This window comes from Rhinoraja longicauda, chromosome 12, assembly GCF_053455715.1.
Source record: "Rhinoraja longicauda isolate Sanriku21f chromosome 12, sRhiLon1.1, whole genome shotgun sequence".
In the NCBI taxonomy this organism is placed as follows: domain Eukaryota; kingdom Metazoa; phylum Chordata; class Chondrichthyes; order Rajiformes; family Arhynchobatidae; genus Rhinoraja; species Rhinoraja longicauda.
In genome coordinates, this window is record NC_135964.1 from 27,776,671 (window position 1) to 27,792,911 (window position 16,241).

The following is a 16,241-nucleotide window of genomic DNA, read 5'->3' on the forward strand; positions in this document are numbered from 1 at the left end:
TCGCCGCCCTCTGCTCCCCGTCGCCTCCCCCCACTGCTCCTCTTTCCGCCGTCTGCTGCCCGCTCCTCTCTCCTCGCCGCTCACTGCTCTCCGCTCTCTGCTCGCCGCTGCCGCTCTCTTCTCTCCTCCTCCCCGTTCCTCACACTCTCTGCTCCGGGCAAGTGGAAGCGCAACGCCCCTGCCCTGGGTGAGAGGTCAAGGGTGCGGTTGTTTACTTCCGGCGGTCTCGGCTCCTCACGCCGCGTTTGGGCAGCGGGACGGCCCGGGGAAGAGGAGTCGCAGGCGGCAGGACAGGGAGGACAGCACAGGCCAGGGCAGCGCAGCGCAGCGCAGCACTGCACAGGCCAGGGCAGCGCAGGGCAGCGCAGGGCAGGGAGCGGTGCGATCGCTGGCTTGGTGAGGTCGGGCCTGCAGCACGGCCCCTGGCGCAGCCGCCGTTGATGCTGCGGCCGTCGGCGCCCTGCGACAGCTCGCCGGACGAGGAGCGGCGCGCCGATGTCAGTGGCCGCGGACACCCCAAGAAGAGAGTGCGGATCGCCGAGCCCGAGCAGGCGGTGGCTAAAGCGGCCTCGGCGCAGCTGCTCGCCGTGGCCGAGGCCGGCCAAGGCAGGAAACGTGTGCGGCCGGCCCAGGCCCAGGCCCAGGTCGAGGGGGACATGGCGGACGACGGGCAGCGGAAGGCCAACTTTTCGGCGCTGCTCGGTCACACCAACGGACTGAGCCGTGCCGGCGGCAAACCCGCCGCGTCCAGGAAGCTGCTCATCAAGAACTTTAAAGGTGGATGCCTCCCTTTCCCCCTCTCTCCCCATGTCATTCCCCATCACCACCTCACAATTCCACAATTTTGGCTGTAATTTTTAATTTTTTTAAAATATTTTTGCTCTGCAGCAAAGGATACACTCGGCTGCTTTAATGAACAGAATGTGATTCCTGGTTGTCTTCCAACAGATAAACCTAAATTGCCAGATAACTACACTCGGGACACATGGCAGAAGCTCCATGAAGCAGTTGGGACCATTCAGAACAGCACATCAATAAAATACAACTTGGAAGAACTTTATCAGGTAACATATCACTTATGGCTGCTATTGAGTTTGTTCACAGAAACAAGGAACTGCAGGTGCTGGTTTATAAATTTAAAAAAAGAGACATGGCTGGAACAACCCAGTAAAGTCAGGCAACATCTCTGGAGAACATGGAGAGGTGACGTTTCTGGTGGGGACCTCTGTTGAGATAATGGGGTTCATTTTGCTGCTTTAAGGAATTGAATATAAATCCTGGTCGTTTTCCAACAAATAAATTAAAATTGCCTCTCGTCTGAATAAGGGTCCTGACCCGAAACATCACCTATCCATGTTCTCCATTAAGTTTGTTCGCCTGTACAATATGTCAGATAAGGTTATAGGAATAGAATAAACTAAAACAAGAATCATGTTATTCATAGTTTTACTTAACAGATGTGAAGAAAACCAGAGATATGCCAAATAAATAAAGACCAGTGAGTTAAATGTCAGTGGTTGGGAAGTTATTAATTTATACTTGGAAAGGCAGATTAATCAAAGTCTCTGTTGGGCTAAATCTTGTCTGACTAATGCGATTGAATTTTTTCAAGGGATAATAAAGTGTGTTGATGGTTGTTGTGGTCTATACAACTTCATGGTTGTTGTGGTCTATACAACTTCAATAAATACTTTGTCAAAACCCCACATGGGAGGCTGGTCCAAAACGTTGGAGCCCATAGACAGGTTTACAAATTGGATACAAAATTGCCTAGGTGATAAGAGGAAGAGAGTGATGGTTTTGTAATTGGAAGCCTGTGCCCTGAGATATACCAGAGGGATTAGTGCAACAACAGTTGCTTATAATGTACATTAATGCTTTGGGTCAATGTAAGTGATATAAGCGTGCAGTGACACAAAAATTGTTGGCGCTGTTGATGAAGTGGGTGATATTAAGCTACAGAATGATTTTGATCAGACTGGTGGACCAAGCAATAGTAGGTGATATTTTATCCTGGAAAATGTGACGTAATTATTTTAGGCAGATTAATAAGGTGCGGTCATACAAAATGAATGGTAGAGCCTTTGGGAATATTGAGGAACAGAAGGACCTTAATATATATCAAGTTGTCTTCCATTAATTTCCCAATGCTTTTTTTTAACTAAGGTCAGGCATTATCTGGGAGGGAAAGGACAGGCAATGTTTCAGGTCAGGTCCCTTCCTCTGAATTGAAACCATGTATTGACTGTATAAAAGTTAAATTTAGTTTAGTTTAGAGATACAGCGCAGAAACAGGCCCTTCGGCCCACCGGGTCCGCGCCGACAAGCGATCCCCGCACATTAATACTAACCTACACCCACTAGGGACAATTATTACCAAGCCAATTAACCTACATACCTGTACATCTTTGGAGTGTGGGAGGAAACCGAAGATCTCGGAGAAAACCCATGCAGGTCACGGGGAGAACGTACAAACTCCGTACAGACAGCATCCGAAATCAGGATTGAACCTGGATCTCTGGCGCTGTATTCGCTATAAGGCAGCAACTCAACCGCTGCGCCACCATGCCGCCCTGTTGCAATTTAATTCAGTTTAAATTCAAATTTCAGTTTAAATTTTAATTCACTTTTGTTTGGTTCACGCCTCCAAAATCTGTTTTATTTTGATTTAAGAAGCTGGTTTCAGATTGAATTAAATCACTTTCAAACCTTGGATAAAATTCTATTATATTATGACTATGGTCCCCTTAAGACACTTGACCACCGAATCATCAATTAATCTTTTTTAAATCTCACAATACCACATGCCTATTCCCTTGTTGATTTCTCCACATACTGATCTTGAAAATACCCATACACACTCTACCAAGGTTGGGCCTCCACTTTCACATTCAAGTTATTGATGTATAGCACATTCATTACTGTATATAATGTCCATTATATAGATTAATGACCTTGATGTGAATGTGGCAGGTATTAATAAGTTTGCAGATAATAGAAAATTAGTAGGCGTCACTGATACTGAGGAAGATAGTTCTCCACTACAGAAGGACATTAAATCGACTGGTAAGTTGGGCAAAATAATGACAGATGGAATTTAATCGTAAGTGTGAGGTGATGCATTTTGAGGGGTGTGTTCAAATAAGTCTTGGACACCATGAACGATACAGTATTGAGAAATATCTTGAACTTTGACAAGTCCAAAGATTCCTAAAGATGGTAACACAGGTAGATAGCATGGTGATTTATTCCCCTGGACATGGGGTTGAAGAGCAAGAAGTTTTTGGTGCAACTTTATAAAACATTGGTTAGATCGCACTGGAATATTTGTCGTTCTGGTCACCACACTTTAGGAAGTACATCATTGCATTGGAGTGGATGCAGAGGAGATTCACAAGGATGTTGCCTGGGTGGATTATTTAAGTTACAATGGTTAGGCTGGATTTGTTTTCCTTGGAGTGGTGGAGGATCTTCGGATCGTTCACCTTGTTGTGGTGAAGAGGCTTGCGTGCCCCCATGATTCCAAGAGCGAAGCCGTCGGAAGCACTAGCTTCTGGTAGGGCCACCCATGGCGGTACTGTCGAGGATGAGGGTCCAGACTAAGAATGATCGAACCTACAAGACCCCAACGGCGGACCAGGCGGACAAAGTTATCTTAAATTCAGTGGCTGTGAAGGCGGATGAAGGCTGCAACAGATCTATCAGCTCCAATCGTCTTGGTTTCCTTGCTATTGGAATTAGTTGATTGATTTGTGAAGGACCGTATGCTTCTTGGTGCAACAGCAAGTACACGTTAAACAAACACACGCACAGGCGTCTTCGTTCTGTGAGCTGCACAAAGCTTCATCAGTCAGAGTATTGAGTATGGAAGTTGGGAGGTCATGTTGCAGTTATATAAAATGTTGGTGAGGCTGCATTTAGAGTATTGTGTTCAGTTCTGGGCACTATGTTATAGGAAAGATGTTGTTAAGTTGGAAAGTGTGTAGAGAAGATTTACAAGGATGTTGCCAGGACTTAGGGGTCTTATCTACAGGGAAAGGTTGATCATGCTGGGACTATTTGCTGGCATGCAGGAGGTTGGGGGGTGATCTTATAGAGGTGTATTAAAAAAATGAGAGGAATAGATCGGTTAGATGCACAGAATCTCTTGCCTGGAGTAGGGGAATTGAGAACCAGCCATGTCAAAGCAATGACCAAGAAAGCACACCAATGCCTTTACTTCCTTAGAAGGCTTAGGATGTTTGGCATGTTCCCAACAAACCTCATCAACATCTAAAGTTGTGCTGTAGCAAATATTTTATTGGGATGCATCACATCCTGGTTTGGGGACAGCTCCAAGACCGCAAGAAATTGCTGAGTTATGGATGAGGCCCAGACCATTGCACAAACCAGCCTCCCTTCCATTGACTCTATCTCTACTCCACAAACCAGCCAGCCTCCCTTCCATTGACTACATCTCCACTTCTGACCTGGTGGAGGTTCTGACCTCCCATCTACCTCATTAGAGACCTTTCGACTATCTTTGATCGGACTATTTCAGACTTCAATCTTATATGTTGCAGTCAATGTTGTATCCTTTATCCGTGCACTGTGGTCAGCTTGATTGTATTCATGTACAGTCTTCTCTGTGACTGGATAGCACACAATCAAAAGCTGTTCACTGTATCTCGGCACAAGTGACAATAATAAACTAAGCTAACTAAAAAATCGAAACTAAAATCTAAAAAATGAATACAATTGAGTCAAATACAAGTGCAAAATGTGGATCGAAAGGAATGCAGAATATGGTTCCTCAGCGTCGTAGTGTAATAGTTCCAAAGAACTCGTCCACCTGTGCTCCACGATATAAAGTCCGAGACTGCCCAACCTCCTTATAGCTCAGGCACACGAGTCCTGGCAATATCCCCGTAAATCTTTTCGCACTCATTCCAGCTTAACAACATCCTTCCTATACCAGGGTGACTAAAACTGAACACAGCACTCTAAATGCAGCTTCATTAATGTTGTGTACAACTGTAACATGACTTCCCAACTTGTATACTCAATGTCTTGACTGATGAAGGCCAATGTACCGAAAGCCTTCTTGACCACTGTTTCTGTAGCATGCAGAATCTTATCCAATGCCTTGCTGAGGTCTACATAGGCAACCGGCATGGCTTTTTGGTAACTTCTTCAAAAAACGCAATCTGATTCATAAGACACCCATATCCTAAACCAAGCTGACTTTTCAAGAATGAATTGGCCTCAAGGACATGTTTCCATGCTGGGATTCTAAAATTAAACACTTAAAAATGTGATTTTTGTGAAGTGGTGAGTGTAAAATTTCATGCAGACCCAAACCACAAAAAGGAGAAAATTATCTAGTCGAGATTTTTTTAGCCTCAATTAATAAACCATTTCTCTGCACATGACTAGATCCTGTAATTTTGGCACTGTGCTGTTGGGTTGAGCCATGGTTATGTGACTGTTCATTTGCACATCTCCAGACCACATTGAGATTGGAATCTGGTTTGTATAATCATGGATTATTTTGTTTTACACAGGCTGTTGAGAATCTGTGTTCTTATAAGGTGTCAGCAACGCTATATAAACAACTAAGACAGGTGTGTGAAGACCACGTCAAGGCACAGATTCAACAATTCCGAGAATATCCTTTTATTTGGCCATGATTTACTTAGCTCCCCATTTAGCTGCGAGTGTTTTAGCTTGAATTGTGTTAAATCTCTGGTAAGTACAATTGTTGCAGTGAAAAATACATCAATGTCTGCTAAAATTGTCAACATCACAACATGTCAAATGTGATTAAACGTGTATTGGTTTTGATCCTTTTTTGAAGAAAAAAAACCCACTTTTTAAATGAGCCCAGGTTTCAAATAAGTTTATTTTATTGAAATATTGAGCCGGATTCACTAACGATGTAGAATTTGCAATGCGCAGTAGATATGTGACCACCAGGAAAGGGAGTAGGCAGACTGTGCAGAAGTCCCTATGGGCAATTCCCCACAACAGAATTGCCCTTTGGGTATTGTTGAGGGGGGTGCCCGTTCATGGGAAAGCAGCAGCAGTCAGGCATGTGGCACCCAGACCTGGTTCTGAGGCACAGCAAGGAAGCGAAAAGTCAGGTAGAGCCGTTTTCATTGGAGAATTCATTAGTTAGGTGGTCACATATCTACTCTGTACTGCAAGTTAGTGAAATAAAATCACCTGATGGACTGAAGTGTGTTTACTTCAATACAAGGGGTATAATGGAGAAAGCAGATGAACAGAGCCTGGATCGGTGCTTGGAACTATGATGTTGTGGCCAACGTGGTTGTGAAAGGGACACGATTGCAGCTCAACATTCCATGTTTTCGATGTTTTAGTTGTGATAGAGGTGGGAGAGTTGCTCCGAATTGGGATGAATGTTACAGTGGCACTCAGAAAGGACATCTGGAGGGTTTGTCTGCTGATGCGGTATTGGAAGAGCTTAAGAGACAGATTACCGAAAGATGCCAAAGCAACAAAGTTGTCTTAGTGGGTTACTTTAGCTCCCCCTATGTTGACAAGGACTTGCTCGGTGACAAAGGCCCAGATGGGGCATAATTTGTTAGATGTATTCAAAAAGGTTTCTTGAAAAAGTATGTGGCTAATCCAACCCGAGAAGAGAACATACTGCAGGTTGAGTTGGGAAAATAACCTGGTCAGGTGACTAATGTTTCAGTAGAAGTGTTTAAGATGATGAGGTCCTTTAAGGAATATAAGTAACGAGGAAAGAATCCCAGCGGGTGATTAGAAAGGTCAAAAGGAGCCAGGAAATGGCTTTGGCTAGTAAAATTAAAGAAAATCCCAAGGCTTTTTCCACCTACGTTAAAAACAAGAGGATAACCAAGGAGAAGGTAGGACCGCTCAAGGATAATGAAAGGAATTTTGATTGAAGTCGGGTATGTAGGTGAGATACTAAACGAGTACCTTGCTTCCAGAAAGTGACAACACAAGTAGATGAAGTGGTAAAGAAGGCATATGGTATACTATCCTTCATAGTGTGGGACATTGAGTATAAGAGTCCGGATGCTCTCTCCCTCGCTCTCTCTCCCCCTCCCCTACCCCTCCTCTCCCCCTCTCTCTCTCCCCCTCTCTCTCTCTCTCTCTCTCTCTCTCCCTCCCCCTCTCTCTTTCTCTCCCTTCCTCCCTCCTAATGAGTCTCGAGCTATTGAATGTCTTCATCCCAGGATCTTAAAATAAGCTCTTGAGATAGCTAATACATTTTTGATTTAGGAAATCCCTCAGATATAGTAATGATTCAATTAGAATGGAAAATAGCAAATATAATTCATTTTTTCAAAAAGAGAGGGGGAAAGAGAGCAAGAAATTGTCACCCACTTAATTTCACATCCACTGCCAGTGTGAAGAGGACATTTATATGTCCCGTCTCTGTCCAAGGATCCACTCAACAGTATTACTCACTGGGTGAGGCCAGCTGGTGGCCACTATTCCTTCACTCTCCCCTCCCAACTAATCCTATCCTCCACAATGACTTTGTTCATTTTCTAACTTAAAAACAGTTCAGGTTACGAACAGTTCTCAAGAATAGAAGATAGACACAAAATGCTGGAGTAACTCAGCGGGACAGGCAACATTTCTGGAGAGAAGGAATGGGTGATGTTTCGGGTCGAGGCCCTTCAGAACAGAAAAGAATAGAACACTGTAGTAACCCAAGGATTGCCTGCATAATGTTGGAAGCCATTATTCAAGTCATTATGGCATTATATATTTTTTCCAATAAGGTAATCTGGCAAAGTCAGCATAGTTTTGTGAAAAGCAAATCAGACTTGGCCAATTTATTGAAGCTCTTTGAAGAAATAAAATGTTCTCTGGAATGGGTGGAGGTACTGACATTTCCAAAAGGATGTTCCAGAAAATAAAAGGAAATATAACATATTGGTGTGGACAGAAGGCTGGCTAGTGAACAAGAACCAGAGCAAGCACAAATCAGTCTTTTTCTGCTTCTCAAGATGTGGCGAGGGAGCTTGCCATTGGGATGATTGCTGCTGTCTCAACTGTTAACAACTTGGATGACGACCTGGATGAAGGCAGCAAAGGTATGGTTGCCGAGTTTGCTAAGTTTTCTGATGACTCAAAGTTAAGTTCGAAAGTAAGTTATGAGTGGGCTTCAGGAATCTGTTAAGGGATGTAGCATGGTTAATTGGTGGGCAAAGGTCTGTCCTATGGAGTACAATTAATGACATTGTGAAAATTGTCTTTATTGACAGGAAAAAAGAATCATTTTCTAAATGGTGAGAGTTAAAGTTCCAAGCTGCAGAGGGATTTGGGTGTTCTCGTGTATGATTTGCTAAAGCTAGTAAGCTTGTATAGCAAGTAATTAAGAAAACTAACAATGTTATCATTTATTGTGTGGGGAATTGAATGCAAAAGTGGGGAGGTTATGCTTCAATATAGGGCATTGATTTGCACCATTTCTGGAATTCTGTGTACAGTGTCGGTCTCCTTATTTAAGGAAAGATGTTAATGTGTTAGAAGAAGTTCAGAGAAAGTTTATGGACAGATGGCTGGAATGGCAGGTTGCCTTATAAGAAAAGGATGAACAGTTGAGACGTACTCTGAAATTTAGAAGAGTTACATAGGGCTTGATGGAAACATTCGGTCCTGAGGGAGCTCAGATTGGACGTGAAAAAGATATTTCCTCGTGGGAGAATCGAGGTAGGGATTGCTGCTTAAATATAACCTGTGAGATAACCTGCAACAAGGCTTTTTTTAAAACTCTCATTAAGGGTTCACAGGTCTGGAATTCTGAGGACCAGAGGTGGAAGTAGAGTCATGGAATATATTTGGGGCCAAAGTAGTTTTCACCTCAATACATTTGTATTTTATGTTCTTTAAAAATGATGGTGCATGTATAAACTTTGGTGATTCGAGCTGGTGTATTACGAACTAGCAGTGCTACACTGATGAGTGAAGTCATTAATGAGTTATAACATTATTATCCATGGTTATTACGAAATTGTTCCTTAACTTTGTTTACCACGGATTCACTGGATAGCAGTCTGTTTTTGAAGAAGATTAACAAATGTTGGCAGGATCATTGTCGACAAATGGTAAGTTAGTCCCCCTTGAATACCACATATTTCTGTTCTTGGGAAATGTTTGGCCTTGTGTTTTGGAATATAATAATATTTACTTGTTGCATGATCGTATTTGTTTATTTTGTTTCCATTCATCTGCAGATAATGATCCGGAGCATTTTCCTGTTTCTTGACCGAACCTATGTCCTCCAGAGTTCAATGCTTCCATCTATCTGGTGAGTGCAATGCAAAGAGGGCAGTGCACCACGAGTCTTCAGTGTGCTCCGGACTGTTCGATTGTTAACCTTGAGCATTTGAGCTGATACACTCAACATCTAAATGCACATGTTGATGCTTTATTCTGCCTGCCCCAGAAACAACTAAGTTTTGTTGTACTTTAAGGATTACCTCTGGTGTATGACAACTTTTCTTTTTCAAAGCAATTATTAAATTAATTGTACTGCTCATATATTATGACTTATCACTGGGCTAAAAATGCCTCATTCTGGTTTATCACATTGAAGTATGTATTTAAATGCAAATTGTCAAACCAATTCCTTGCAAATGTGGTATGTTTGTAGCTCTCAAATGTTGATGCTGATATCTATGGGAACATGCCCGAAGCCCAAAATCTGATGCAGTTATAACTAACTCATCAAATGTGTGTAATTGAAGCCTTGGGCCTGTGGCAAATGACAATAGACACTAAATGCAGGAGTAACTACTCAGAGGTTCAGGCAGCATCCCAGGAGAAAAGGAGTAGGTGATGTTTTGGGTTGAAACCCTTCCTCAGACTGAGTCAGGAGGGAGGGAAACTAGAGGTATGAAAAGGTTCAGAACAAATCAGAGCCGGCGCTGATGACCAAGGAAAGGTGGAGCCAACAATGATCTATTGTTGGCTGTGGAGGAGGTGATAACAATGGGATATATGGATACGAACAGTGGAACTGGCAGGACAACTAGGGTGGGGGGAGGAGCAGAGAGAGGGGGAATGCAGGGTTACTCACTCGGTGACAGTGAAGGAGGCCCAGTACTATAGGAATGGAAAGGGGAGTTAAAATGCCTGGCAACCGGGAGATCACATAGGCCACGGTGGACAGAGCATAGGTGTTCAGCGAAATGATCACCCAGGCTGCACTTGGTCTCGCTGATATATAGGAGTCCCCACCGAGAACGAAATTGGTAGTGAAGTTAATGAAGTCCATGAGTTCCGCATGGGTGCAGGAGGTAGCATCTATGTAGTCGTCAATGTAGTGGAGAGAGAGCTCGGGGATCGGCACTCTTGTCTCTAAATCTGAAGATTGTGCTCGCAACACTCGAGGACATTCTAGACCACCACTTCCGTTTAATACTGATGGGGAAAAACAAAAACATATCTTAAAAAACGGGGAAATAAATTGATTTAATTATTGTTAAAATTATTGTTAAAAATATATAAAAATGTAAACTACCTGAAAATCCACTCAAATTTTCACAATTACTCCAGGAAGATAACTTGTTGCGGCAGAGCTCCATGGGGAATCCCAATATGGGAGTACATTCGGCAAATCACGGGCACAAAGATATGTTGTTTACATGTTCACAATGTGATTTAAAAATACGGATTGATTTTATGGGGTCAATGCCAGAGTTTATCATCTAAATATTATAAAATGGACAGCAAATAGGGTTTCTAATGAGTGATTAAATTTGAAAATCAAAAATTACTATCAATAATGCAATGTGCCAGGATGTTGTGTTCTGACACTGGGCTTGGCCTAAAAGGAAACAAGAACTTTATAGAATCAAAAATCTCAGAATGGGGGCCATTAGGCTGTGCTATATCCATGCAGCAGGTCCTATTACCTACCCTATGCTCTCTATATTTTTCTAACTTGAATTTCGTGTCCCATGTATTCACCTCGTCCATTAGTCATTTGATATTTATTATTGTCGTTGTGGTTCACTACACTTACAAGTCATTGTGTGGTGAAATTATGCCTTGTACACTCACATCCAAGTCATCAACATAAATAAAGAAATTGTCTTCATGCTGACTCCTGGGCACAGCCATTACGGTATATGCTTACCTCCAGTTCGGGAAAACAACTGTTCACTGCCACTCTGATTCCTATCACACAGCAGCATGGATGGAAACTTGCCTTGTAATGCATGTGAGAGAAGAGGTGGAGATTATCAGGGATCGAACATGAGATGTGCGCATGGTCAGGGTATTCAATGAGTACCTCACCTGTCTTTTATAAGAAGAATTGCTGGTGGCATCTCCACAAACAAAACTGATTTTGGATTAATTAATGAACTGACTTTCCCTCATCAATCCACATTTATGCAGTTACTGCAAATTCTGTTTCCTCACCATTGAGGTTAAATTGACTGTGGATGCTGAGTTTATCGTTGACTTTTTTTGGGCTGGTGCAAAATTTGCACTTTTTCAATTCTCCAACCCCATACTGTAGATGTTTGGAAGGCAAAGATCAATATGTTGGGAGTTTCACCCATGCTGTTCTCAGCACCAACGATGCAATAGATCTGAGTGAGGTGATTTATCTACTGCTAACATCTCTGGTACTTCTTTATGACTTTTTTTGATTCATTCAGAATTTCAATGACACTTTCCTTTGCAGAGACTCCAACTGCATCTTTTTGTCATAGAGACTAATGTCTGAAGTACTCATTTAGTACCTTTATTATCTGCTTCGTCTCCATGTGTTTAGTTCCTGATCCTCTCCACATTAAGGTTTGCAAGCCAATTGAAACATTTTTGATTCATCGTTATGTTTACTGCCAGCTTTTTTATCGGGACTAATTAGCCAAACCCACTGTGAATATATGCCAGAATCAAGGAGGTACACTGAGTGTTTCCCAACTGATTTAATGAAGATGGCTGAGAGACGTGTAATGCTGTAGACTATATATGCCTCTACGTGTGTTAGTTATTCCAGTTGTCCAAAAATGATAACAATCTGTGCTTAAATACCCTCAGGGATATAGGCTTGGAACTTTTCCGAACCCACATCATCAATGACAAAACTGTGCAAAACAAAACCATTGATGGAATCCTTCTGTTAATTGAAAAAGAGAGAAATGGAGAGGCTGTGGACAGAAGTCTGATACGAAGTTTGCTGAGTATGCTGTCTGATCTGCAGGTAAGAAAAGTTTGAATCCTCAAATACATCTTTGTTTCTCAGAAAGCTCAACCAGTCACACTTTGCATCAAACAGGTTTACCAGGAATCATTTGAACAAAGGTTTTTGGAGGAGACCAATTGTTTATACGCAGCAGAAGGACAAAGGTTAATGCAAGAGAGGGAGGCAAGTAACAGATCTGTAATAAATATTCTTAACTGGCACTTTGTTTGGAACCAATGTTAATTTTACTTTTATGTTTCAAATATAGGTCCCAGAATATCTTCACCATGTGAACAAGCGGCTAGAAGAAGAAGCGGACCGAGTAATTACATACCTGGATCAAAGCACGCAGTAAGTAATTATCTTTGCTTTCCCAGTAACGTCTCTGTCAGAGAATACTTTGCTAACTAAGAAAATTGACAAAATAAACAGATAAGCTTCCTCATTTGAAGAGAGTTAGCAGAGGATTAAAGAAGAATGTGGGTTTTACAGAGTAGGGTTTTAGTAGAGTGTGGAAACGGGCCCTTCAGCCCACCGTCAATACCGACCAACGTACACTAATTATATCCTACACAATAGGGACAATTTACAGCAGCCAATTAACCTACAAATTAGCACGTCTTTGGAATGTGGGAGGAAAGCAGAGCGCCCAGAGAAAACCCACGCAGTCACAGGGAGAACATTCAAATTGTGCAAACAGCACCTGTAGTCAGGATGGAAGCCGGGTCTCGGCCTGTAAGGCAGCAACTCCACTACTGCACCACTGTGGCTCCTGTTCTTGAATCAGGTAACTGTTCCATTAAAACAAAGATACACAGTGCTGAAGTAACCCAGCTTCTCCAAAAAACATGGATAGGTGACATTTTGGATCACGGCCCTTCTTCAGACTGTTCCATGAATTGATCTTTTCTGCCTGGGTTTTTCCCAATACATTGTATCTGAAGCACTGGATAGTATGCAACGATAAAGCTTTTTACTATATCTCGGTACACGTGACAATAAACTAAACTAATTAGGTTTTGAATTGAAAATGTCACCATTAGGTTTTGATTCTTTAATAAATAAATATTGTTAGATTGAACTACTTCAAACTCTCACCCCAATCCAGCATTTCTGCATTTGGTTTCTTTCCATAAAGTGAATTTCACTGAGTTGGGCAAGTACAAATAGCACTAAAGAATATTGCAGGAAGAATTAGCATATTTCAATTTTTTGATGAGGCATTGTTCAAAATCTTTGGGATAAAGGAAGAGTGAAACATAAGTTTGCAACAAGGAAGCCCCAGCTTGGTGCAGCATGAATAATGTGCTCATAATCGTTGGAAGGCTTACCCATAAGTTGTATTGCACTTTCTTTAATTTGTCATCAGATTAGGGCAGAATATTGTTCTCAACAGAAATGTATTTATGAGGATGTAGGAAGGAACTGCTGATGCTGGTTTACACCAAAGATAGACACAAAATCCTGAAGTAACTCAGCAGGACAGGCAGCATCTCTGGAGAGAAGGAATAGGTGACATTTCGGGTCGAGACCCTTCTTCAAACTGAGAGTCAGGAGAGGCAGTCTAGAGATATGGAACATCTCTTACCTCGCCATACCTCTAGACCTCCGACATGTTTTAGTGCTTATTTTATCCATGATGTCATCATAAGATCATGTGATAGGAGTAGAATTTGGCTCATCAAGTCTACTCAGCCATTCAATCATGGCTGATCTATCTCTCCTTCCTAACCCCATTCTCCTGCCTTCTCCCCATAACATCTGACACCCGTACTAAATAAGAATCTATTTATCTCTGCCTTAAATATATCAACTGACTTTGCCTCCACAGCCTTCTGTGTCAAAGAATTCCACAGATTCACCACCCTCTGACTAAAGAAATTCCACCTCATCTCCTTCCTAAAAGAACGTCCTTTAATTCTGAGGCTATGACCTCTAGTCCTAGACTCTCCCATTAGTGGAAACATCCACTCCATTCAAGCCTTTCACTATTCTGCACGTTTCAATGTCCCCCCTCATTCTTCTAAACTCCAGCAAATATAGGCCCAGTGTCATCAAACGCTCATCATAAGTTAACCTACTAATTTCGGAGATCATTCTTGTAAACCTCCTCTGGACTCTCTCCAGAACCAGCACATCCGCAGATAAGGTGCCCAAAATAGCTCACAATATTCCAAATGCAGCCTGACCAGTGCCTTATAGAGCCTCAGCATTACATCCGTTTTGTATATAAGCCCTCTCGAAATAAATACTAGCATTGCGTTTGCTTTCTACTACTGATTCGACTTGCAGATTAACCTTTTGGGAATCCTGCACCAGCACTCCCAACTCCCTTTGCACCTCCGATTTCTGGATTCTCTCCCAATTTAGAAAATAATCAATGCTTTTATTCCTACCACCAGAATGGATGACTCCACACTTTGCTACACTATATTCCATCTGCCCACTCTCCCAACCTATCCAGGTCCTTCTGCAGAGTCCCTGCTATCTCTACACTACCTGCCCCTCCACCTATTTTCGTATCATCCACAAAACTTGGCCACAAAGCCTTCAATCCCCTCATTCAAATTATTAATATACAACATGAAAAGCAGCTGTCCCAGCACCGAGCTCTGCAGAACTCTGCTAGTCACTGGCAGCCAACCAGAAAAAGCTCCCTTTATTGCCACTTTGCCTTCTGCCATCCAGCCAACCTGATATCCATGCTAGTATCTGGCCTTTGATACCATGGGCTCCCATCTTCCTAAGCAGCCTCCATGTGGCACCTTATCAAAGGCTTTCTGAAAATCTAGATCAGGCTTCAGGCTGCATGCAGTAGTTTCTGTGGGGATAGGTAATTGGTGCATATTTTGTGTTTTATCCATAATTTATGGGATTGTTTACAAAATAACATATTTGGTATTTTTCAGAAAATGGTTGGTTGCCAGTGTTGAGAAACAGCTCCTTGGTGAACATCTGACAGCAATTCTTCAAAAAGGTAAAGGGAATCAAAAATACAGAAATAACATATATAATTTTCTAAAACACATCCTGACTTTGAAATACTATGTACATTAAGTATGCTTTTTGACTCATGATGCCAATTTTATTGATTTCATGGTAATTCCATGGTCGTAGTCATACGCCGTGGAAACAGGCTCGTCGGCCGAACCCGCCCACGCCGACAAACACTACACTAGTCCCACCCTCCTGTGTTTGGCCCATATCCCTCTAAACTTTTCCTATCCATGTACCTGTGTATATGTTTCTTAAATGTTGTCTCAACTACCTCCTCTGGCAACTCGTTCCATTTACCTCTCACGCTTTATGTAAAAATAATAGTTGCTCCTCGGGTTCCTATTAAATCTTTCCCCCCTCATCTTAAACCTAATGTACTCTAGTTCTCGATTCCCCTACTCTGAGTAAAAGACTGTACATTTACCTTACCTATTCCTCTCATGGTCTTGTGTGCCTCTATAAAATCATCCCTCATCCTCCTGTGCTCCAAGGAATAAAGTCCTAGCTTCCCCAACCTCTCCCTATAGCTTAGGTCCCTGAGTCCTGGCAATATCCTCTTCGATCTTCCCTGCACCCTTTCCAGCGTAACAACATCTTTACAGAAACGTTTACCGGTCATGCGGCTGTCCTCGACCTTCATAAATTTTCACTGATCCAGAACTGTCAATCGTGTCCAGTCCAGACAATTAATCATTCAACTGCATTGGCGATCATTCCACTGTTCCAGAATTGCCACTAATATCTATTCCATGCAATCATTCAACATCATTGACTCCCACCCCCTAATACCACAGCTTTATAATTCTTGTGAGGCAAGAACATGAAGGAGTTGGGCATGTGTATACATGTTCAGGGAATTGGGCATGTGTATTCATGCCTTATTCCCTCACATTCTTGCCTTTCCATATCTCTGCCCCACATTGCAACAATTGCCATACTCTGGCTGTGCCCTTCTACCATTTTTTATCATCGTTGGCACCTATGTGCAAACCCTACCATTTTGAATTCCATGTTTAAATCCTTCTGCCCCCAACATCTTTCTGACACTGCCTGTCGT

The 16,241-nt window shown here is 42.3% G+C and overlaps 1 protein-coding gene across 2 annotated transcripts in view; it reads left to right on the forward strand.

Moving 5' to 3' along the window:
- The first annotated feature begins 11 nt into the window (after window positions 1–11).
- Window positions 12–16,241, forward strand: part of cul4a (cullin 4A) — a 40,242-nt gene continuing 24,012 nt past the window's right edge. The window contains exons 1-9 of one of the 2 annotated variants that reach the window (XM_078409297.1): window positions 12–777; window positions 949–1,064; window positions 5,544–5,647; window positions 9,020–9,092; window positions 9,222–9,295; window positions 12,043–12,205; window positions 12,281–12,370; window positions 12,456–12,538; window positions 15,097–15,164. In XM_078409297.1, the coding sequence (XP_078265423.1) occupies window positions 441–777; window positions 949–1,064; window positions 5,544–5,647; window positions 9,020–9,092; window positions 9,222–9,295; window positions 12,043–12,205; window positions 12,281–12,370; window positions 12,456–12,538; window positions 15,097–15,164 (1,108 nt within the window). In that variant the 5' untranslated portion in view covers window positions 12–440. The remainder of the gene's footprint in view (window positions 778–948; window positions 1,065–5,543; window positions 5,648–9,019; window positions 9,093–9,221; window positions 9,296–12,042; window positions 12,206–12,280; window positions 12,371–12,455; window positions 12,539–15,096; window positions 15,165–16,241) is intronic. The other variant, XM_078409299.1, reaches the window with a different exon arrangement.